We start from the raw sequence: 24,896 nt of genomic DNA on the forward strand, positions 1-24,896 counted from the left end.
ATATAATCATGAAGTCTTTTAATTTTCTTTAAACAGAATAGATTAAGATGTTCAGTAGCTGCAGAAACTGCACAACACTACCGGAAGTATTACATCCTTCAAAATAAAAGCGCACTCAGTCTAAGAGGACTTTTTGGAGGATGTTCATTTATCCACAGGTTTTTTTGTTTGATTGCAACAAAAAATATTCCCAAATAATTTGTTATTCAGATTATCAGGAGATATACATTTTTGCAAATATATTCTAACTACTGCTTATTCTCTATTTTTTTACTAAGTAGATAGATGGTTAAATTAATTTGTCAGAAACTAGTTTTGTTGATATCTTGTTTTTTATTTGTCTGCATCATTAAAGGATATAAGCAGCAAGCTTATCTCATGTTTTTGCAAACTCTTGAGAATTTTCAGTAACATGTTAGTTGTTGCTGAGAATTTTTGAGGAATTTAACAATAGCAAACTGAAATACTAAGACACTGTTAGAAAGCCTTTGTAAAAAGGCCTAAACTTAACACTTTTGAACATTTTAATGATAAAATATTGGTCATTTTCATGGTTCAATAACTTTTTCTTTACATTATTTTTCACAAAATTTAAACACGATGTGTGAAGAATATGGAGCATATCTTACCAAATGATACTACGAATGATACAATATAAAACCATTGTTATTATAGCTATAAGCAAGTCTACATCTTTTCATTAATTTATTTACAGTTTTGTGTTGATATATAGTCCTATAAAGACATTAAATAATATCTAGAAATACTTTCTATAGTGCAATCTGTAAAAAAAAAAAAAATTTAAAAAAGGAACAAAACAAGTTTAAAGAAGCTGACTCAGTAGACTTTTGATACTCCGGCTTCCTCCCACAGTCCAAAAACAGGACTGTTACGTTAAATAGCTTTTTTAAATTCTCCTTAGGTGTGAGTTTGTGTGTACAGTATTAATGTCTCGCCCGTAGACAGCTGGAGAGTGGCACCAGCACCCGTCGCGACCCCACTTGGGATAAAACGTGTCAGATAATGGATGGATGAAAAAAAAAAAAAAAAAAAAAAAAAAAGATAATGGATGGATGGATGGATGGATGGATGGATGTGAGGCAACTTCAGGTGTGCATACTAATAGCCCCGCCCTGCGCGACCACCAATCAGCAGGCCAGTGCAACAAGCATTTTATTTTGAAAATCCAAAGCGGAAGCAGGGTAAATTTAGTATATTGACACTAGTGTAGATAGTCATTCCTCTCCTCCGCGCAGCTTTACTCAGTTGGCTGTAGAGGACGTGCTGGTGCACCTGACGGTCCTCCGTGTCTCGGTGTCGCAGGAGCGGAAGGTCAGCATCCCTTCAGGGAGTTAAAGCATCGGTCCATGTCCGCTGATCATCCGCCCAGATCCAGGACCTTAAACCAGCTGACAATAACTTTTATCCACCCGGCGGCGGTACTTCTGGACTCCACTTCTCCCACTCATGACGGCTGAATAAACTGCTGAGATCACCGACTGACTTCCTTGGGAATATCTGTGGCGGCCGATCTACTGGTTTCACATCGGATACAAATCGGAGATGGGGATCCCAGTTTAGTCCTGGTGAGTGCGGCGCTGGGAGGGACAACTAACCGTTAACATTAAGCCTGTACGCCTGTGCTACCTGTATGTGTTTATAAGGTGTTAACATGGTGAATGAAACAAGGATGAAACTTTATTAGTCACCCATGCATGTGCTCATCATTTATTCTGGTGTGAAGAATGTGGCGCACCTTGCATCACTTTACTACCGTGGAAAAAAAAACACGGAGCCGTGAGTCAGCGCCTGTTTAAAGGGTGGGGGGTGGGTGGGGGGATCATGTTTTACTTCTCATAGACCTAAAAAAAAAAAAAAAAACATACAAAAAAGGAATGTCCATTCTAGCATTAGAAGAGAAGTTCAGCAGATGTGACATTATGAGTCTGCAGCAGAGGCGTAGCCAGAAATTTTTATAAGGGTGGCCAGGCAATAACCACTGATGGGGGGGGCCGAAAGCAAATAGGCATCAGAACCTCAGGGTCAATCTTCACTGTTCCAACAGGGAAATTAATAAGCAAAACGTCCATATTTTCTAAATAAAGACTAACTACCATAAATCCTCTAATATAGGACGGGGCCTTTCTTTCACTCAGGTACATCTTGGTCTTGGCCATTATTGAAAGGAGGTCAGAATTAGAGGCAGGCCTCTATTTCTATTTGATTAAAACAGACTACCAGTGGAATGAATAAAAACCAGATTTTGTGTCTCTTTAAACCTATAAAATACTTGGTTCATTTATAGAAAAAGTTCAGTTACCATAAAGGTATATAGAAAATTATTTAGACATCTTACCGGAAGCTGCAATTTTTCTGCACTGCAATACGAAAGAAAAAAATACAGAATGGAATCTTGGCCAAACTGACTTGCAAAACAAAGTTTTTTTTTTTTTTATTAATGGAAACTCATCTGCCATAACAGCTAAATTTTATTTGAGGCAGGCTAAGTGGAAGTAGGCTACCAGTGTCATATATTTCAAGGGAAATTCAGAACAACGAAGCCCAAAGAAATTCTGTCCTTTTAACGCTGCCTGGTAACCACCAGACCTACCGGTAATCACATTTGTTTTTCAGATCAGAACGACTGTATAAGGTCACTATACGATTTCTGCGTAAGGATGGGACCTCCCATGCTAATGGCTTGGATTCATTAGCAAACATTGCCCCCCTGTGGTAGTTGTATGTTACTATCACAAGTTGTTGAGGACTGCCCAGGAACATCGTTGGTTCTAATTATAGCCCCGGCCTGTATACGAGTCCGGCGAGTATTTACCTCCGCTGACAGCGAGACAGGCCATTATTAGAGGATTTACGGTATACTTTCTTACAGCCTTTGCTAACAAATAGACGCATATATTTAAACATCCGTAATTTCTAGATAAAAGGTATAGTGGATGAAACTCCGTTTTGAGTTCTGGGGTGTAAATCAATCATCATTGTCATTACCTACTTGTATCAATAAACATTCTGCATAAAATTCATATTTACAAGCACTAATACCTATATAAATTGATTATTTGATACGCTTTTCTTAAAATAGTTATTTATCTATGATACAGTATCACTGAAGACTCCTAGATGACTTGTGGAGACATATTTTTCTCTTTACCCCATAAAATAAAAAATCTTGTTCTGAAAAGAGCATGAATTCTGTACTTATCATCGTTGATGTTAGTATATTGATGTGTATAATTAACCACAAAAACAATTTAAATATTTTGAATATTCCGCTTGAGAGTATTACTGCTGCCACCATTTGTATTAGAGGGGGAAAAAATGGTAGGGGTGGCCAATGATGGGCTAAGGGTGGCCATGGCCACCCCTAGCCCCCCCATCTACAGTAGCTCCAGGAAGCTGCTTATTGAAATGACTGTATGTTGGAAGTAGGGAATATGATAAGTTGTTTTTTTCTTAAAAACGATGATATTAATAGTTTCAGTTAATTTTTAAATGCACATTTAGAAATGTTCTTGTTAAAAGAGGATTAATCAAGACATCTCAAAAACCAAAAACTACAGAGTATTACTGTGTGTAAGTACTGACTTCTGGCTACATTATGCAGGACTGCCTTTAGTTAATTTTTTTTTTTTTAATCTTAGGTTAAAGGAATAGTACACCCAAAACATGATTAGCCTTCATTTTCTACTCACCCCCATGCTGAACAACACTCTGGAGTACTTTTTTGATATCTCAAATGCATCTGGAGATCTGGGAGACTTCTTGCTGTCTGCTGACATTCAAATAATGGAGGTCTATGGCGCCCGAGACAGAAAGGTCCACAAAAGTCCACAAAAACTTGTCAATATTCCTCCATACTGCTCGTCCAATGTAATCCAAGTGTCCTGAGTGGGTAGCATCCAGAATTTACTCGAAACGAAGTCATTTAGAACGTTTTAGAGCCTAAACAGTAGTGTATAGGATTTCCTAATAGCGCCCCCATGCGCGCTCACGATTCTACGGAAGCCGGCAGACCAAACCAGCGCATTCAGCTCGGCAAAGAACTCATGCTCTTCCTCAACACTGAAGTCCTCAGACATTTTTCTTTCGTTGTTTCTTTCTTTGCACAGGTAAACAGCACATTTCTTCTTCTACGCTTGCATTATCGGCAGACCAGACGCTGAATGCGCACTTCCTTCCGGTTTGGTCTGCCGGCTTCCGTAGAATCGTGAGCGCGCATGGGGGCGCTATTAGGAAATCCTATACACTACTGTTTATGCTCTAAAAACATTCTAAATTACTTCGTTTCGAGTAAATTCTGGATGCTACCCACTCAGGACACTTGGATTACATTGGACGAGCAGTATGGAGGAATATTGACACGTTTTTGTGGACTTTTATGGACCTTTCTGTCTCGGGCGCCATGGACCTCCATTATTTGAATGTCAGCAGACAGCAAGAAGCCTCCCAGATCTCCAGATGCATTTGAGATATCAAAAAAGTACTCCAGAGTGTTGTTCAGCATGGAGGTGAGTAGAAAATGAAGGCTAATCATGTTTTGGGTGTACTATTCCTTTAAAATGTTTGCTTGCAGAGCATTTGGGACACTTTGTGCTGATTGCTCCCTAACTATACTAATAATAGAACCACCAGGGCCGGACAGGCCATTAGGCATACAGAGCATATGCCGGGTCAGACGCTGTCCGTCCATTTTTGGGCTGATTTATCATTATTGATATATTAAATAATTTATCAATTTACTGAATGATGATTTAAGGATTTTAAAATAAATTACTACTAATAGGCTACTATTAATAGTAACCAAAATAACAATTATAATTGAATCAGCAGCTCTTCCAAAGTCATTATCATTTGCTTAAAGGCCCAGAAGGGGTTACGTTTTTGTCTAACCTGACAGTTTTTCTGCCTTTATTTATCTTAAATTAGTTTTTCTTTCTCTAACCGCCAATATTTGTGTTATTATTTATGCAGATCAGTTTGGGTTTGTTTTATTTTAATGCACTTCTTTACATATATGTTTTCAACATTTACTTTTCCTGTAAAGATGGATGGATGGATGGATGGATGGATGGATGGATGGATGGATGGATGGATGGATGGATGTGAGTTGAAATATTGGTGTAAAGCATTACCTCCTGTTTGTATATTGTCACGTATTTCCTGGAATTACAAACATGTTTAAAGATTAGGTAGGGCATCCATAGGAGTGCAGGAGCCTTGCAGCAGTAGCTGGTATTTTATGCCTTTTACAGTTTTCTACAGTGGATGGAAAGCAAACTTGGCTCAGTTTAAAGAAGGGCCAGGCAGGGACACGTTGTCCAGATTGTTAATAATGCTCCTAATGCTTCATGTGCCTCTGGAACGTGCACACATATCCACAGCTTCAGTCTCTGCACCGTGCCTTCTTGATGCTTGAGGGCTCATTTATAGTGTCTTGGTGGTATAAAAATAAAACTAAGCAGAATCACATGTGATGCTTGTTTGGATTAATTGAATTAAATGCTGCCAATAAAACCCCCGCCTTGTTTCATCATCATCCTCTGCCCACCAGTGATTAAGCTGGTCTTTGTTTGGACTTTTCTTGGTTCACTGCATTAGGTGACCTTGTGGGTGCTCTGATCATGAAGGCCTGCTTCCCTGAGCAGCAAGATCAGACATGAATTAAAAGAGACAGCTTACTCCAGCACTGCTGAAGACAGGGAGCTATGCAGGTACGAGCCACCAGAAGCAGGGGTCGGTCAGAAGTCAGTGGTAACAAGAATGCAGCAGGTACAGACAGCAGGCCGGATCATGTTCCCTCCCGTCTGATCAGCAGGGAATAACAGCAGCTCTGCTAATGATGGTGTGAAGTTTTAGGCTGGACGTGAAAGAGGAACGCTTCCGGAGGATGAGGCCAAACTATGGAGGTCTTTTTAGGGCAGGTCAACGGGGAGGCACACCCAGAAGCTGTTAGTCTGGTAGAGATGACAGCTTTATCGTCTTCAGGTTTATTTCTGTGTGTGTACGGGGGGGAGGGCTTTGTGTGTTGCAAAGAATCTCACTATGCTGCCCTTAAGACATGACTGGATTTTGTTGTCCTGTTTCTACCCAGGAAACCCGCTTCATTAAAGACTCATTGTAAAGAGCTGACTTGACCTTATGCTATTACCAAACATGATGCTACTACCACTAAATATTTTCATAAGCACTGATTAGAATTTTGGGTTTAATTTCATATTGCTCATGTAAAAAAGAGCAACTTTGATGCAGTATATTTAGCCTTTCTGTTATCTGATAAAAGTCTTGCTCTCTTGCAGCCAGAATAAATCTCAAAGATGCTTAACGCTTTTTGTACTTCCTCCAAATTTTCTTTCGAACGCCTTGCGGATGTTGAGTCCTCTTCCTTCAGTAGCAGCTATGCAGTACCTGATAATTACTTCATCATCCAAGGGACATTTGGCCATACCTCTGATGTTTTTATGCTTAAGTCGAGAGATGTCTGTGCTTTTTGTGATCTAATTTTAAGTCAAAGTAAAGACTCTGTTTAGGCCATCAATTTTAACATTTTCACCAAATCTGAACTGGATTCTCTCTTAACCTTTGCAGTCACAACATCCATAGTTTTAACTTATTAGATTAGACTTTTGCAACTAACATATCAAATGTTGCTTGGGTCTGGTTACAAACAAATTTTGCTGGTATGCTTCTGCTCCGTCAGTTTGGAATTTCTAGGGACTCACGGCAGTTTCCCGCTAAAGCGCAAGGTGGAGCCTATTCGAGAACTCATGAGTACTTCGGCAGATGGTCACGAGAACTTCTTTTTGGCAGAGACCTTGGCATCTGTATGTAATTTGTCTGAGGCATCATACAAGTGGTTGTACTTCAAAACCTCCTTGATTAACCTTTCGTCATAGTTGTCCATTTTAGTTGTTTCTTGGCTTTTAAAAATGACTCGCCCTGGCACCGAATCCCTGGACGACCAGAGAAGGACGACCACACAGACCGCTGGAAAGACATACCAAGGACCAAATTCAGCTGCTTTTTCTCTGCACAGTTCTGCTTGAGGTCTGCGTGGGTTTGTGACCATCCTACGCATAGTCAGGATTTTTTTGAGGTGTGCGACGACGGTTGCAGAACCTCTGCGCAAGGGAAGTGGTCGCGCACAGAGACGGATTTGACGGTTGCAGAGGCTATGCGTCAGAAGCATAAATTGGCCTTTAGCTTGTTTAACAATAGAAATAAAAGAAAAAAGTACAAAAAGCAAAAACGTATAATAGTTTAAACCTGTGGAAATATCGGTATGAATTTGCACTTTTTTTTTCTTCTGAGTCTCAGTACAATGCTGAAGAGAATAAGGGACCGAGCACTGTGATGGTTTGTGCCTCTGACAGGCCTTGGATGTTCTTTGGCTCAATGGCAGCTCTGCCACTGACACAGAGATGAAGGGGCCGATCTCGCTGACGGGTCGTGGCAGATGGACTTCACGCCTGGAATTGCTCCGTCACGAGAAACAGAGAGAAAGAGACAGAAAGACAGAGGGCAAACAAGGGGTTCTAGGGAAATACAAGAGAGAGGAGGGGGCGTCACAGTGGAGAAACAACAGGCATCTAATTACCTCCCAACTGGAGCTTTGACTCCATGGAAACAGCCTGTGCTTTTCTAGCTGCTCCCAGCTACCGGTATGCTGCCTTATGTGCAACTATTGACGGTCAATCCCTATAGATTTAGAGGGGTCACCAAAGCAATTGAAGTATATTGGATCCCTGGTGTGTTCAGTAAACCACTGCAGTAATCATTTAGGCTGCTGCAATCAGTAATGAAATTATCAATGGACTCAGAATTTTCTCTTATCTCATGTGTCCCACCAGTTTATAATAAACTTATGAGGATGGAGGCATTTTTTAACATTTCCAGCTGAGAAAACTTCCTAAATGTCCGAAATTACATAAAATTTTTAAATACCCAGAATTTAATTTAATTTCCCTTTGGGATTAATACAGGATTTTTGAACTGAATTTAAACTGAATCAATCTATCCTTTCATCTTAATGCTTTTAAGGTAGTTTCTTATATCTTGGTCTTACACTGTTTATAAGGGGAAAAAGCTAATCTATCTACTGTCTACAGTGTATATAGTATATAGCTATATACTATGTATGGTTTATAGTATATTGTACGTTTTATATTGTATATAGCTATAGCTTCTGTATTCTGTATGTATATCTAATTTGTCTGCATTATCAACACAAAGTCAAATTCCTTGTAAGTGCAAACCTACTTGGCAATAAACTTAATTCTGATTCTGATCTAATATCAGAATCAAACAATACATTTTCATTTGGATGTGAATAATAATTAAGATAACAAGCTGATTGAGCAGAATAATATCCTTTTATATGCAACTAGAAAAGCACTTGGAGAGCACAGACCTCCATCAAGCTGCATGTTTTGCCATCATATTGTTACTTACACCTATTGCTAACATTTTTTTTTATTTTAATTAATGGTTCCTTGGCATGAAGTGCAAATTTGGTAACAATTTCCTTAAAATCCTTTCATACGTTTATAAATAAGACACAGTGTGTGTCTGCAGCCTCTGGTGTCTGTTCTGCCTCATTTATTCTGCACTCCGCTTTCTTGTTGACTTCAAGCTAGGCATAGCTCACCTTTCCCATGTTTTTGTCTTCATTATAATACTTCTGGACTTTTCTGAGGCCAGTACTGGAGCTGTCAATAGTCACTGCTGCCACCCCCTGGTTTAGGATCATAATGTGGATTATCATCAAAGTTCAAAGCATTTTTCCTTGAATCGTCCCGTTTATGATTTTTTTTAAGCTATCCAGATTAGTGTTGCAAGCTTTGCAGCATAACAACGTTATTTTTTATTTATTAAATCATGATCAGGGCTCCTTTTTTGTCATTGCGGCATTCCAACAAAATGTTGTCCTCTATTTAATCCATAACCCTTAGGGAGACATGAGCTGCTCACAGCTGCCTAGGGGAGCAATCTGGAGATAAGGGTTTTACCCATCAACCCTGAGTCTGTCGCATTCATAACAGAAGCACTCTAATGCACCCACTTCCCCTTTTATTCCTGTGCAACGCCACTGTTTGTGTTTCTTTTCTTGTTTCTAAGAGAAAAAAATAAACATACAGTGGCAGTAATATGGTGCTGTGTATTGTTGGCCTGGTTCCTAACTGTTTATTTATCTTTATTTATATTAAATGCAAATGAGTTCTCATTTTTTTACACATAGACCTATATTTCACATTAGCGTACCTTTATGTTGCCTAGTATTATGTTGTTTTTTTCATTATTATGTTTTAAGATTAGCTAAAATATTTATTGATCTAACATTTGTTTAACCAGGGAAGATGAAGATTATTTTTGTTGTTGTTTTTTTTGTTTTGTTTTTTACTATTTTTCAAGAATGCACTTTTAAAAAAGATGAAATCGTCCAGAGAGCTGTTCCAAACAAAATTAATTTTTCTTTTACACTTGTGTAAACAAAATGACAAATAAAATCTGTCTTAGCATAAGTTATGATACAATATAAGATGCAATTTAATATAATTAAATGCATTGTCCCCTTTTGGGGACAGTAAAGGTTCCATTGGTGTTATAGCCAAAATGTCAGGCATTAAAGAGCGCTTCTAGATATTTATACTGAAGTGACCTTTCAGTGTTAAAATCCTGACCTGCTTTTTGGCCCTTTTGCATCATTTACTGATTCAAGTTGTTAGCCTTACCTGTTTTTAGTTGAAATTATTTCATATAAACAAAGCAGACTAAGAGATAACATGATCCAACTTTTGCCAAACTTTGATCATCAAGTGTAAATGAGAGCGAACAGTTAAAATACATCTAAATAACAGTGCAAGACCTGATGGGATGTTTACACAGCCTGCTTTTTATAAAGAGTAATAACATCCAAAAGATGTGTAGTATTGATATATTGACAGATATCTTCTTATGTGAGATCATCTTTGTTCGGATTTGTTTTCTGGAATAGTTGCAAGTATATTATCTCCTTACAATGTATTGTTTTGTAAGGAAGTGTTGACAGCAGACACTTGTGCTGTAACAGCTGCTGTCCCACCCCTCCATGTGTCCAGTGCTGCCTTATGACAGCAGCAAGTCTTTACAAGTTGTTCAGCAGCTCCAAAATCTTTTCTGAACCAACCTGGATCAACAGGATCCCAAGTGTTTTTATTTGCTTTTCTGCATCACAGTCAAAAATCACTGCTGGTCTTTTTCATATGAAATAAAAATGTCAGGTTTTTAACATGCTAACCTGAAATTAGATATGACTTTGTGAGCTCTGTACTTTAGAGCCCTGTTTGCATGATATTAACACACATGGAGCATGCACCAGGAACATGCTACCCCATAGAATGCTTCTACACCATACATCAGATTTGATGCAGTGCAAAGCTGCTGTCTGCACTGCTCATAATAAGCTGATAGATGCAGCTTAGCAGGAGAGGAGACAGCCGTGATGAAATTAGTACCATGTGGTTATTAGATGTGCATCTGTTTCAGTCTTGCTCATTAGCTCATGTTGGTTAGCATGCAGGGTTGGTATAAGGAAAAGGAAAGTGGGGCTGATGACTGGATGAACAGCTGAGTCTGAAAAGCTGCAACCTATTCATTAATGTGGAGGTGTGCAGATCTTTGGTTTTATGATGGCCATACGTGTTCCGTTTTGTTAAGAAGAGTTTTCTCTGAGGTATTAAAAGCTTTAACTTTTTATATTTATGCTCCTATTTATTTCGGACAGTATTTCTGGTGTTCCTTGATCTTCACGATGGTTGTTCAGTGTTGTTTTCTTCACAAATCAGATGGATTTATACTCCGATAATAAGAGTTTTAGAAACATAATTAGTTGTAAGTCATTTTAGTTTGGGGTATCAGAGTAAAGGGGGATGAGGAAAAAGTGCACTTTCCATTTTTCTAATATTTTCTACTTGTACCAAAATCTCAACATTAACAATTTTCCTTTCGTCGTTGAGCAGTTAAACACAATCCCAAAAAAGTAAAGCAGGTTTCCAGTAGTAACATGAAAACATTATAGAATACCACAGCTTTTGCAAACCTCTGTAATTCTCACTTGTGACATATGCATTTTTTTTTTATGTTTCAGAGTTTTCAATTCAATAAAATTATTTATATTGCATCTTAAGGCAATTTAATTTGATCATAAAGTCAGATTTGCTCATAGTTTTCTTTCGATTGCATCGACTCATTGACTCTTTAGCAATCCCTCACACCAAGCATGCTTGTAGCGACAGTGGAAAGGAAAAACTCCCTTTTAACAGAAAGAAACCCACAGCAGAACCAGGCTCAGCGTGAGTGGCCTCTGGCGAATGGTAAATGGGGTTCAAGGAGAGAGAAGCAGGCATATAAAAATAAGCAGATTTACACTAAGATTTACATTTCCTGGATAGGTGGCCCTATCCAGGAAAGGCAAGACAAGCTCAGAGGGAGGATGAAAAACAGCACATACAGCTAGTCACAGTAATAGAAACATAAGTAGTAATAGAAACAGACCACACCAAACAAACAGGCCCAACTCCAACATCTGTAAAAAAAAAAAAAAAAAAAAAAAAAAGGTGTTAATGACAGCAGCCCAACTGATATTTCAATCCAGGATGATGTCAGAGTAAACCAGGAACAGATCAGATGAATCTACTACAATGGGAAAAGCAGTGAACTAACAACAACAGTTGAACTAACAAATACTACATAATTGGATAATAAAGATAGAATGAAGCAGAATAATGAAAAGTGGTCCCTATGCCCTCCAGCAGTCTAAACCTATAGCAGCATTACAATAAAGATAGCTCAGTATGACCTGAGCCACTCTAACATAAACTTTGACAATAGGGAAAGTCTTAAGCTGAATTTTAAAGGTAGACAGGGTGTCTGACTCAGAGACTAAACTGGCCTTTGATCCCACAGTAGAGAAGCCTAATAACTGAAAGAGCTGTCTCCAATTCAACTATTAGAAATGATCTGAACCACTGGTAAACCTTCATGGAGAATGAAGTGTTCTGTTGGGAACACAAGAAATAATCAGATCCCTATATATATATAAGAAGGATCTTGGTTATTTAGTGCTTTATATAACAGAAGAAGGATTTTCAATTCTGTTCTGGATTTAACAGGAAGCCAATGAAGAAAAACTAAGATATGCGAAACAAGATCTCTCTTTTTTATTAAAGAACCATGGAGGTTTAGTTGAAGCACTTAAAGTAAAAAAAAAAAAAAGTTAACAGACGTCATAACTCGAACTAAAACACACTTTAAATGTGTGTGCCCTTCAGTGAGACCATGCACAAACAGAAACGCAAATGCTTGGATGCCCACAGCTGGCCATGAGAGGAATGAGGACAAACCCATACATGGACAGACCGTCTGCAAGGACGGACATTCCCAGGGAGGATTGGCCTGATGGAGATGCAGTGTTTGAAACAGTTGCCAAATTTTGAGTGTATGTCTGTTCAGTTAGTACAGGGGAAATGCAGGGGAATTCCAGCATCAAGGATTTAAAGGAGGTGTGTCCTGGTCGGCAGCGATTGCTGCTTCTTTCTGCCGTGGACCTAATGGAGAGTCAGATAAATGAGTGAAATACTTTGCATGGAATTTAGTCTTGTGTGTAGCTGCTGGGTGGGTGCAAGTGTGCATGCATGTGTTTTTTTTTATGAACAAAGAGCTCTCTTGTTGTCTTATTACACAATAACAATCCTCTGGGTGAGTTTTGCTGCGATGAGTGCACAGGAACATGCGTGGTATTTTGCGGTCGCTCTGTTGTGTCACTGTGCGGTTCAGCAGCCAGGTTGGCTCAGCTCGGATGCCACGACATTCAATCCGGACGCCAAAACACATTTGGGCTCCTGTGGAGACTGTTGGACGGCAAGAAAGCTTCTCATGCCAGTAGATCCCGCTGGGGGGAGAGCAGACTCCTACAGGGCCATCTGTACCGGACATGTTTGAAAGTAGGGTGTGAAGATGGAGATTCAGAAGGAAGACGGGGAATCTGAGTGAACAAAGAGGGATTTTCCTTACCTTCACATTTATTTCTGCTGTTACACTGCAGCTTTCAAAGAACTGAGATGAAAATTTAGGCCAAAGTTACAAATCTCTGTGGAACACAAAACAGTGTCAGGTCCCAAAAATATGCAAGGATCCGCTTTTGTGGGGCACTCTTCGAAAATAGATTAAAAAAAAGGAAGTTATGACGTGTTTGAATGGGCGAACATGTGGATCCTAAATTAGAAAGGAAGTGCTGGAGCATGTAAATCAGATGGTGTCGGGGAGAACCGGGGAAGTCGTATGCCGTCTGTAAAGGGGAACACGCCTTTATTGAGTCTGACAAGGCATACTTGTAACAGTAAAGAGCCTAGACTGTATGCGCTACACCCAGAGGTGTGCTTCCTGCTCTCAAACGAGGTATGGGTTGCAGCTTTTTACCACCTTCTTGGTTTAGATGGGGTTATTTTTACCTCTCTTCAGTTGTGATGCCTGCTAAAACCAGGAAGCAGTGAAAAAACAAAAACAAAGCTACAACACCTCATGCCGGATATTTGCTGCGCTTTTCTCAAAAGATATGAAGCTCTTCAAAGAACCGTGTTGCACCAGTAAAGCTTGTCCAATACATAGAAGTTATTCAGTTATATAAAGTTGAAAAGTGAATGTTTAAAACAGGCTGGGAACGATTTTCAGCCCTGGCATTTTTTTCAAAATAGAAGCACTGTCAAACGCGTGCATCTCAAATGATAAACACAAAACACATTGTGGATTAACCGATGTTTTTTCAAGCATCACACGACAACCCTCACCAAGACTTCTATAATGCGGTTTTATTGGCTTTGGTTATTAACACGGACGCAACAGTGACTGCAGCTGCATGACATCCACTTGCACAAAGCCATTCAGATACCCACTCACACATACTAGGTCTACAAAGTAAGCCTGAGTGTTGTAAAAACACCAACTTAAAAAATACAATATAGAGGCAGACAGGCAGGTGTTCAAGAATAAATACATGAAAGCTTAGCGGTGTGTAAGCATTCATTGCGACTCTAGGTGGCATGTGGGCAATAAAACGGAATAATGCAAAACCCCATCATTCACCGCAACCTATTTTTGCAAAATATTCGAACATAAATTCACCAAATATAAAGGAACGTCATAGTTTGGTTTAAAGAATGCATTTTAATTTTATTATAATTTAGTTTGTTGCAAGGATTTTACAGTTTGAAGAAATAGAAAATGACACCATATCCCAACCGTCACAAGGATGTGCATGACAAGGAAGGGCTATATATACTGCATGCATCATTTAGGTAGTTAACATTGTATTACTTCTTGAGCTCCTTGAGTTATTTCCTGTCTCAGGTAGTTGCTTTGGCCGGAGAGTAAATGTCGGTATGAATTAAGGATAGCCGGCCCACCGGGAAAATGCCCGGTATCACAGATTACCAGTCCAAGCCTGGTATAAAAATACTTCCAATGCAAATCTGTAGTTACAACTCAAAAAAAAAAAATGTGGAAATGTGAAATTCTTAGGGTATAAAAAGATTGAGTAATGCATCAAAGACAGAAGCTAAAATTATGTTATTACAATTTATTACTTTATTTTCATCCCACGCAACTAAGTAGTTTTAAATGAAACAGTTAAAGTTACACTTTTTAGCACTTTTGTTCTTTACAGTGTAGCATAAAATTAAAAAATAATAAAATTAAAACATAAAATTTTATTGAGGACTAATTATTTGGCTCAATTAGCAGTTCTGAAGTTAATAATTTTTGAATATACACTGTCATACAGTTTTCTTTCTTCATATGTGTCTTAAAGAACAGCCTCTACAGGAATGTAAGGGTTTAGTAAATTAAGGATTTTTTTTGTGGAAGATCAAGTGTAATGTGCTCTTTTTGTGAAAAGTTAATATATACAGGAGATCTATAAAGTGGAACGCTCAAAGGTTGCTACTTAGCAACGTCATTGTCTTATGTCATTTCTTTCTCTATTTTTATATTAAAGATCAACTGGTTACCTTGAAAAAAAAGGGTAAATGCGTCACAAGTGCTTCCAGGTGGGCAAATGATTCTGAGCTGAATTAATCAGACGACAAGTGATAGCTTAAAGTAAGATGTCATTTTTGATATATCTTAATTTTTTTTTTTTTTTTTTTCAGTTTAATATGCAGCTATTGAAATGTATCCATGTTCCGCTTAGGTTGCTCTTCTCCAAAACTCCCCTATGTAACTTTATAGGATCGGATCCATGACTGAACAAGTTAGAGCGGTGCTTTATGGAAGTTCTGAGTTCCCCTTGAACATGAGCTCTAACGAAGCAAAAAGTCATTGTTCTGCAAAGAAACAGAGATCAGACACCTGATGCCACCTGCCTACTGTCATTCATGTGTCAAATGGGGAATCTACTCAAACACACCTGATTCAAAGGATTGCATTAAATCCTCGGCAGACATTAAATAAATCTAAAGCCTCTTGATCACTTTTTCATTCAGGTCAGGTATGTAGAGGCAGAGAAACACCTAAAACATGTTGGACAGTGGAACCTGAGGACCAGGGCTAATTCAATTCAGTTCAATTCAATTCAGTTTATTTCTATAGTGCAGATTCACAACACATGTCATCTCAAGGCACTTTACAGTTCACAAGATCATCCAGTCAGATCGATTCAAAATTTTCTATCTAAAGAAAACCAGTTGATTTCATCGACTCATTGACTCGAATGCAATCCTTCACACTAAGCATGCTTGTAGCGATAGTGAAGAGGAAAAACTACCTTTTAACAGGAAGAAACCTCCAGCAGAACCAGGCTCAGTGTGAACGGCCATCTGCCGAGGCCAACTGGGGTTCAAGGAGACAGAAGCAGAGATACAAAAAGCAACTGTAAAGGGCAGCCCCATCCAGTAAACACACAGCCAGGCAGACAAACTCCGAACCAGCTTCCATATCAGAGGATGAAGACAGCACATCCAGCCAATCACAGTTAAAGAAACAGGACTACACTGAAAAACAGGCCGATCTCCAACATCTATAAACAAAGGTGTAGAAAGTCGCAGCACGGCTGATATTTATAAGGTTAAGAAAACCTGAGATAAAGAGTTGGTATTGGTTAATTTCTCTTACCTCTCAAAAAAAGCATTTTTAAACTCCATCTACACTTGAATGGAAAAGTGACAGTGTGCACAATGTATACTGTCTCTGTATTTACTAAATTAGTCTTTTTTTTTTGGCATCTGTGTTGATTCAAAAAGCAAACACCATAAGTCAGGTGAAATCTCTTTATTTTAGATATTGGTTGATGGCTGGATGTCCTCCAGCATCAGTCAATTAGCGAAGCAAAATTAGAACATATCTCAGGGGATTTTACCACACATGCTGCTGTCTCGGTTGTGCAAAGAGATGGCTCGACCATTCAATACAATCTCCCGAGACTCTGGCGGGCCAATGAGCTGCTACTGTACTCCATTTGCCCTTCTTTAAACCTCTGACTCTAATGGTAAAGGTCAGAAGGCAGCTTGTGTGAAGCACTAATGCTGATTATTCTCCACCATCAAAGGAACCTCTTCATCATTAATCCTTCTACATCGACACCCAAAGTGTCATCAACAGCTATGCTATTTATAAGGCAGGTTTCACAGAGACTAAATTAGAAGTAGCTACTATAATACCGAGATTAACTCGAAGCTGTTTGACAGCTTAAGCAGGAATGCCATTGTTTCATCAAGAAACGCCAAACATACACAACTCCCAAGTTAAGGGTGCTGACAGAAATCTCCAGACAGAACAAAGCCGGCTGATCTTGCTCCCTCCGATAGCGGAGATAACAGCCTGAACAATGACACCTACTCAGCTGTCTAGACTGAGCAAAGCGCCGCCATTGGCTGGCAGCTGGAGATCTAAGGGGAGAAGCAAAGCACTCAGAGCCATGCTCACCTGTTCTTGGATGCTTGTTTCTTAGTGAGTTTTTTTCATGCAGTTTGACAGACACAGTGGGAGCTCAGAGCGTAGAATACCGGAGATAAGTTATATACTAAGTTGAGCTTTGTTTTTGGACGGATTCTTGACAATCCAAGAAAAGTAGTGGTAATATAGCTGTCACTGCAAGTAGGCCATGAGGAAATTTGGAAGTAGTTTCACACCAAACTGCAACTTTAGTCAGTTACTTAGAATTGAGGTTGAGGTGCATGGTAAAAAGAAAGGAAGAAAAATGTTTTAAGAAAGCAGTAGACGGTATTTATCAATTTCCTTTTAATCAGCTCTGATCAGTCAAGTTATTTATTGGATGGATTAAACTAAAAACATACATTTTCATTTCAGTTTCTGTTGAACTCAAAATTCCTTCTGCTATCACAGAGCTACATAGAATGTTTTTTCCTTTGAATGTGTTTTAGTAAGAATCAGAGTCTGAATCGGTAGTTTAGACATTAAAATAAAAAAAGATAATTTACAGGCTCAGTGATGAGCTGAGTTATGCTCCCATCCTGCAGACTGACTGGCAGAGCGTTGATGAAATCATAAATCTCTGTGGGAGTTGGAGGAGCGCTGAGGAATATAAAACACGGCGAGCATAAAAAAGGGGCGCTGGTCACTATCAAAGCTATACAGGAAATGATTGACAATGTGATCAAGCAGAATAAAACTCCAAAACATGTATGAAAACAAGTGAGCGTTGGCAAGCATGAAATACCTGGCAAATAAAAATGAGAAACAGGTAGACCTGAGCAGGCTGTAAGAATTTATGGGGAACGTTCTTTTAGTACCCATAAATTATCTGTTGTCAAAGATAAAGATTGAATTTGATCACGTCTGGGTGTTTTTTTATATCGCTGCTGATGCATGTTGTAATCCAATCAAGTGGAGGTTGCACTAAGGACATCTCACACTTGGCAGTTTGGGGAATCTAATTGAGAGAAAGTGTTTTATCTTTTATTGGAACGAGAGCAGCTTTCTGCTGCACTATTAAGCAAATTCAAGAGATGCTTTGGGGGTTTTCTTATATATATATATTTTTTTTTTTTCTCAATTCTTCCAAAACTGACAGTTTAATCTAATATTAGCTGCTAATACACTGGAGTTTTCCACCTTAGTGTCTTGATAATGATTTCCCTTTGCTGATAAAAGTTCTATCAGATCACCAGGGAAAGTTTCTGGTGCGTTTTTTTTCTCTTTCTTGCTATTTATACTCTGTTCTCAGTGTACTATAGAGTGAAGTAGAGTAGACGGAAGCATGCTGGCCCTCTTTGACCACAGACATTATGAGACCTGTATATCAACAGTAGCTGTATGAAGGAAGGAAGACCACAACAACAGCTTCCATGAAGATTGGCCCATCCCCCAGCCCTTTGTCTGCCTGTCTGCGGGTATTTGTGTCTAGGTGTGCAAAAGTGCATGAATAAGTGCGAAAAGATAATGGGACAATAAAGAGCTGAAGCCCCTAAAACCAAACCTGTTTAGACACAAGCTTTTGTTTTTCCTAAAGGACCCAACAAATTGGCTAAAATGATTATGACAAAGTATTGTCCAAGAAGTGTTTGACATTTTTATTTAAAATTTCTATAGTTATGATCAATAATTGTATAAGTATTTACCCCCACATTGACAGTCTTTCTTTTATTTAATTGCTAGAAAGTCTGATATAACAGAGGAGTTCAATATATTTTCTTTCAAGCTTGTAAAAAAGAGCTGTTAGTATTTATTTTGCCTCAGCTCTGGCTGTTGTCTTGGCTACGCCCAGCAGGAAGAAGATATCATGATTACTTTTGAAATTAGTGTTGCTCAAGGTCTGGTGGTTTACTGGCCATGTGACGCCCAGAGGTAGAGCTTTGTTTTTAGCCTTAGGGGGGTGCTGAGAGAGTGACAGCATCTTCGAAGATTAAACCAGATACAAGGCGATGTCATCAGCAGTTTTGATCTGCAAAAAGCAAAGGGCATAATGTGCATCTTACTTTTTTGACACATTTTCTCATTTCAGTGTTGATATTAAAGGAAGTTTCTCTTGTTTGCAAGATGAAAGTGATGGCTGCACTATTATCCGCCACTTTGTGGACTGCAGTGCTGGTTTTATAACTTGTGAGCTCTGAGTGAAGCGTGTTGACTCGTTGGAACGTCTTAGCCGCAGCTTTCATAAAGACAAAGAGATACGGGACGGCGTTGAGGCCACGTAAGTGCTCGCAGGGTACAGCGGTCTCCACAGCAACTCGGTGACCCATTTTTATTCTGTCCTGCCTCTTTGGAGTGGGGGGGGCTTGTTACTCACACCCTGATAATTAAAGCGGGTCAGGAGGTGAATGGATTGAGAGTGTCTGCTGTGAAGATTAAGGATGAACAGGAAACAGCAAAAGAATGAAAACTAGTTAGTGAAAATGTAGACCCTCACAGATCAAACACAATAGAGAGTAATTACTTGGCCTCATTACACTTGATTAATTTACTTTTTTTTTCTTTTGCAAATGAATTTGAATTCACTTAAAGTAGATCCCTACACAATTATTAGAGACCCCCTGATCAGGCTTCTGTTTTCATAGGTCTCATCTGACACTGATTTTCTCTGATTTTTGTACCAGATATAATGTTTAAAATGAGCTGCAGGTTCTTTAATAGAGGTAATAGTTATGATCGAAGAAAAAATAAACAAATGACAGAATCATCCCCATGGAAGCATCAGAACATATGTCCCACCCTTTATCTATTTTTATTATTTCAAAAAAATTGATTAAAGTAAATTATTTACTTTGGTTATAGAAAAAAAATAGATTATTCTTAGTTTCATTTTTGTGTTTGTGTGGAGAAAAATTTTCAACATTTGATCGTACATGGATCAGGGTTTTATTGTTTGGTTCGGATTTGAAATGATTTTCTAAATGCTCTGACAGGGCAGTTTAGAGTTTTTCTCTTATGCTAAAAGCAATACTGTTGTTTCAAATATCAAAATCTATGCTGCTGGTTCAATTTTAATGGTAACAGGTCAAAATCCCTCTGAACATTAAGGGCTTATTATAGCATCATAGTCATGATTATACAGAGAGAAATACATAAACCAAAAAAGTGATTAGAAGTGAAAATATTACAATGCTGTTTGCGTTTGAAAAAAAAGGAAAGTTTTCTTAACTTCTGTAAAAATAGGAGAAGTTAGGAATGAAATGACACTTTATGGGGTGCGGCGTTGGTGCAGGGGTTAAGCGCACGATCTACAGAGGCTTTGCTCTTTGACGCAGTATCACAGGTTTGAGTCCCGGGCTGTTGCTGCGTGTCTTCCATCTCTCTCTAATCCCATTTCCTGACTGATTATTAGAAAGATAAATAAAATAAAACAAAAGCCACTAGAGGCTAGACAAATATTTTTAAAAGAATTATAAATTAGAGCAGCAGAGGAAATCTTTCAAAGCTCAACAGACAGAAATACACACATTTCCAATATTTTCCTCCAATACTAAAATGATAATACTGTTAAGTATTAACCCACATTTTCCTTATGCATTCATTTATTTTCCAAAATCCTAATTTCTCTACCACTGTTTCTGAGTTTAAACATTTCAACCATTAACTTCATTATGTACATAAAGGGGCAGTGAAAGTCTATATCCATGGGGTTAGACTTTTACTTGCATGCAGAGAACGAATGCATTTCATTGAAAATACAAGAGCCAAACAACAATTACAACCCAGCTGTTAAAAATACTGACTGTTGCTATGAAGACTGCAGTTTGTTTTAACATGCAGCTATTTTCTTTTTTTACCCTGTAATTTATTTTAAAAACATTCAATAAATGCATTTATTATTATAAATTATTAGCATCATTATTATTGAAAAATAGGCCCACAATAGCATACGTATGCATAAGCATTTTATCCCTCTCAGCTGTGGTTAACTACTAATCGTCCCCCATAGGAAGAGCAGAGAAGCGGTTTGATTACCATACATGTTCAGTAGAACCATGGAGTAACATATGCAAGTAGTTATGGGAATTTAGTCCTCACTGTTTTAAACAGATAAACAAAAAGGATTCTTGTTATTGATGGCAGATTTTTTGGGGTTTGCTCATATGACTCTGATCTGACAGAGCTAAAAAAAAAAAACCCACAGAAGAACGGATAAGAAATGCTGAGATAAACCAGTTACGATCTAGTCTTCAGTATTCTGTGAATCAGAGTTCATCTAAAGTCTATCTTTATCATCATTTCCATTTCTGGAAACCTGATTTACTTTAGATAATAGAGGTCTCCATAACTGCACAGTGTTTTATTTGCTGTATGTGGTTGTTACCGGGAAAGTACATGTAGAGAGACATGAATTTGCATAAAACTTGTTTCCTTTATTCCTCTTCCTCATTTGTTACCATCTACTGTCTTTTTTTGTGTGTGTGTTAGTCAGGAATGCCCCAGACTGTGTGCCCAGGCACCATGTTCACCACTTCCAGTGGTTTCAGCCCCCACCTGGCCTGCGCAGAGCCTGGGGAAGAGGAGGAGGAGGGGGGGGCCCATCAGGAGGGCCCGGGGCCAGCGGCTTGTCTGGCTGACGGGCCTCCTATCACCTCTGCTTCCCTGGAGACCCTGATCCAGAACCTGGTGCCCACTGCCGACTACTACCCAGAGGTAAACAAAATCACAGGGATTATTGAAATGAATTCATTGATGCTTTAAATAATCCACTGGAGAAAGATGAAGAATAGATAAATTAAGATGACTAAAGTTAGGAAAACATGACACCCACACAGAAAGTGACAATCATGTGTAAAACAGTGATTGAGAAGAGACTTATTTAACCTAATTTTGAACTCGTTTGGTTGATGACATGTGCCGACGTTACACCAGACTTTGCAACGGATAACTTGAGTCTTCCTGCTCCTTTTAGTCCTAAAGCTGCTGAGTGTGAATCAACCTTGATGGATTCATTTATAGATTTATAGACAACCACAGACTTATTTTTCAATAGATTTTATTAGAATTTGATGGGATAGTACAGCAGTATTGTAAAAGCAAAAGGATGCATGTTTTTTAAACTTTTGCATTTAAGTTAGAACTTGGATGACCATTTGAATTCAGGGCCATCTTTTTCTTGATGGAAGAGTTTCAAGTACATTGATAGAAACAGTTATGCTTTCAGTCTGGTATAAGCTATTTAGGGGCTCAGGGAAGCAAAAGAACATGCTCTGTTCTCATGAGAATAAAACATACCTTTATGACCTAACTTGGAGAATTAGGAGTGCTGAAGCATGATGCTGGCAGCATTAGGCTGTGGGGAGGCCTTTCTTCAGTAAGGCAAGGGAAGCTCCCCCTAAATGAAGATTGGTGGAAGTAAACACAGGACAGTCCTGAAAGAAAACCTGCTATAGGCACAGATTCCCCTTCCAATATAGACACAGACGCCAGGAAGCAATGGATGGTTCTACAAAACGTTGCCTGACTGGCGCTGAATTCAAATAAATGATACACTTTGCAATTATATTACAGGGCTCGATGTTAACCTTTGCCCGATCGCCCGGGGCAAGTAGTTTTTATTGTCGGGAGAGTACAAATTTCATTGCATTTGCCCGCCGGGCAAGTGCAATGATCGCAAAAAAAAATGTATTACTCAAAATTACTCTAAAATCACCGACATTCGCTGAAAACGACCCACAAGCGTTGCCGGCGCACATTCTCGCGTGATTTGAAAAAGCCGCGTGATTTTCCGCTAGATGGCGTGATTCAGCTCTTGGGGAGAGAATTCTGCAGAGCAGCAGCTGGATGATGAGTTTAGTCTATACTATATTACACGCTGGATTAAAAATGATCAGTCAGGGATTAGGAAAATATTAATAATAATTGTATGCGCACAGTGTACATATTTCTATCATATGGCAGTCTTCTGTACAGTGGTCATACATTAAAAAATTTTCATTAAAACTTTTTCTCTTAGACATTGGAATGGTGCATTTAAATGTTATAGAGCTAAACATGTTAAATTGGTGAGTAGTAGTAGTGTAAGTTTTTAACCTATCAAGTTTTTATTTTTTATTTTTAACATTACAATTTATATTTTACCAAGCACACAACAGTTTAAAGCAAAGTTTAGTTTGAAAACAAATGTGCAGGAAGGATTGAAAAGCATGTTAACACGGTAATGTAGGCTTGAGTTCATTATCTGACGCATGCATATACACACCAGGAACCTGTAAACTTACTGAATTACAAAAAAACATTTAAAAAAACAAACATGTTTCATTGATATATATATATATACAAAAATGAATATTAGGAACTATATTTATAAAACATTATACTGGACAAGTAAAAATTCCTTCTGGCAAATGGAATGTAAAAGCCACTTGCCCAAATGGAGAGTGATAAAAATCCTTAACGTCAACCCCTGAATTATATACTTCATGTTTTTCATTGCCATAAATTCCCATTAAATACATAGAGGTTTGCAGTTACAATGAATCCATGCCTCAGTAACACACATAGCACTGCTTTAATTCGTAACATGTCATGTTTGCCAGTGTTCACCCTAAGCCCCATAACAGGAACCTGTGACCTGCATCCATACGTCTGTGTCAGCTCGATTAAAACCCTCAATGTTACCATCTTCCAGATACAAACAGAAACACTAAAAGGCTGGCTTGAGAGAGTTGTTTCAGTTTACAATCTCAGTGACAGCCGTGCTAATTTGATTATTAGCCCCAAGTATCTGCTTAGTTTAATTACAGCCAGCAGCTCTGTTTTTATGGATGCTGTTGTGGGAGCATCTCTCTTAATGTCCTCCTCTCTCTCTCTCCACAGAAAGCCTATGTTTTTACCTTCTTGCTGAGCGCCCGTCTGTTCATTCCTCCGTCTGAGCTGCTCTCCAGGGTATGCGAGCTGTGCATCAAGCAGCAGCAGCTGGATCAGAGCCCGCTTGACACGGTCGGCACCACGCATTATTACACAGTCCCGTTTGTACATGTTGCAGCTAAAGATTGGAGGACGTCAAGAGTAGAATTTTGAAACCTTTGAAATGTCAACCAACAGGTTAAAGTACGCAAGTTCGGTCCTAAGATCCTGCAGCTGCTGACAGAATGGACGGAAACATTCCCCTCAGACTTCAGGGACGAGAAGATGGTCGGACATCTTAAAGACATCATCCACAGGATAGCTCCATGTGACGAGGTCAGAAAAGCTCTTTCTACAGCAGTGTTAGAGAAACATAATTTCTACTATAATCGTTAAAAGTTAGAGTATACTATGCATTGTAAAGCTGAACCTTTTCATGTTTGTGTTTTATTGGAGTTTAATCTGATTTGCAGACAGAAGCAGAAAGAAAATGTCTTTTAATTTTAACAGGTTTTACTTAATTTTTCCATCAAGTCTGATATACTCTCCTGTTTTTGCTAAAATGCAGCCCCACAGCATGATTCTCCCACCACTGTGTTTATGAAGGGCTTTAAAATGTGTTCGTTAAAAAATTTGACTTTTGTTTCATGCGACCGAAGTTCCTTCTTTCATTGAAACATTTCATTTCAACACAAACCAAAAGAAATATAAAGAAGCTCATATTATTTATTTTTTAAGTGTGACTCACTCTCTAATTAACCTTTAAAGCATTTGCGTTACAACAGTATTGGACTCTATTTACGAATTTGGGGACTTCTTAGATCAAATGGATGCAGAGACATCTGCATTTTATTTTGCACCATCTTACTAAAGTTGTGCCTCAGTTCTTATACCTTTGAACGTTGTTTAACTTTAAAGAATAAAAATGAAGGAATTAAAAGATAAAAAAAACGTGTGCATGATTAGTTTGGCACACAGCTGCTGCAGTGATCACATTTGCTCTGTGTGCAGGAAACAAACCCACTGGATAGAAATCAGTGTGTTTAAATTAGAGATTTTAAAAGCAGGCCGAT

General features: G+C 38.6%; 1 protein-coding gene across 4 annotated transcripts in view; it reads left to right on the forward strand.

The window, feature by feature from the left end:
• The first annotated feature begins 1,242 nt into the window (after positions 1 to 1,242).
• The window catches only part of LOC119792487 (ras-GEF domain-containing family member 1C-like), a 39,356-nt gene continuing 15,702 nt past the window's right edge, over positions 1,243 to 24,896 (forward strand). For 2 of the 4 annotated variants that reach the window (XM_038299126.1, XM_038299130.1), the window contains exons 1-4: positions 1,244 to 1,586; positions 21,403 to 21,627; positions 23,794 to 23,916; positions 24,022 to 24,159. In XM_038299126.1, coding sequence (XP_038155054.1) covers positions 21,409 to 21,627; positions 23,794 to 23,916; positions 24,022 to 24,159 — 480 coding nt within the window. In that variant the 5' untranslated portion in view covers positions 1,244 to 1,586; positions 21,403 to 21,408. Of the gene's footprint in view, positions 1,587 to 15,043; positions 15,148 to 21,402; positions 21,628 to 23,793; positions 23,917 to 24,021; positions 24,160 to 24,896 lie in introns of all 4 variants that reach the window. The other 2 variants (XM_038299128.1, XM_038299129.1) reach the window with 2 other exon arrangements.

The sequence above is a fragment of the Cyprinodon tularosa genome, unplaced genomic scaffold (assembly GCF_016077235.1).
Source record: "Cyprinodon tularosa strain WSP-4 unplaced genomic scaffold, ASM1607723v1 ctg42, whole genome shotgun sequence".
Taxonomy (NCBI): domain Eukaryota; kingdom Metazoa; phylum Chordata; class Actinopteri; order Cyprinodontiformes; family Cyprinodontidae; genus Cyprinodon; species Cyprinodon tularosa.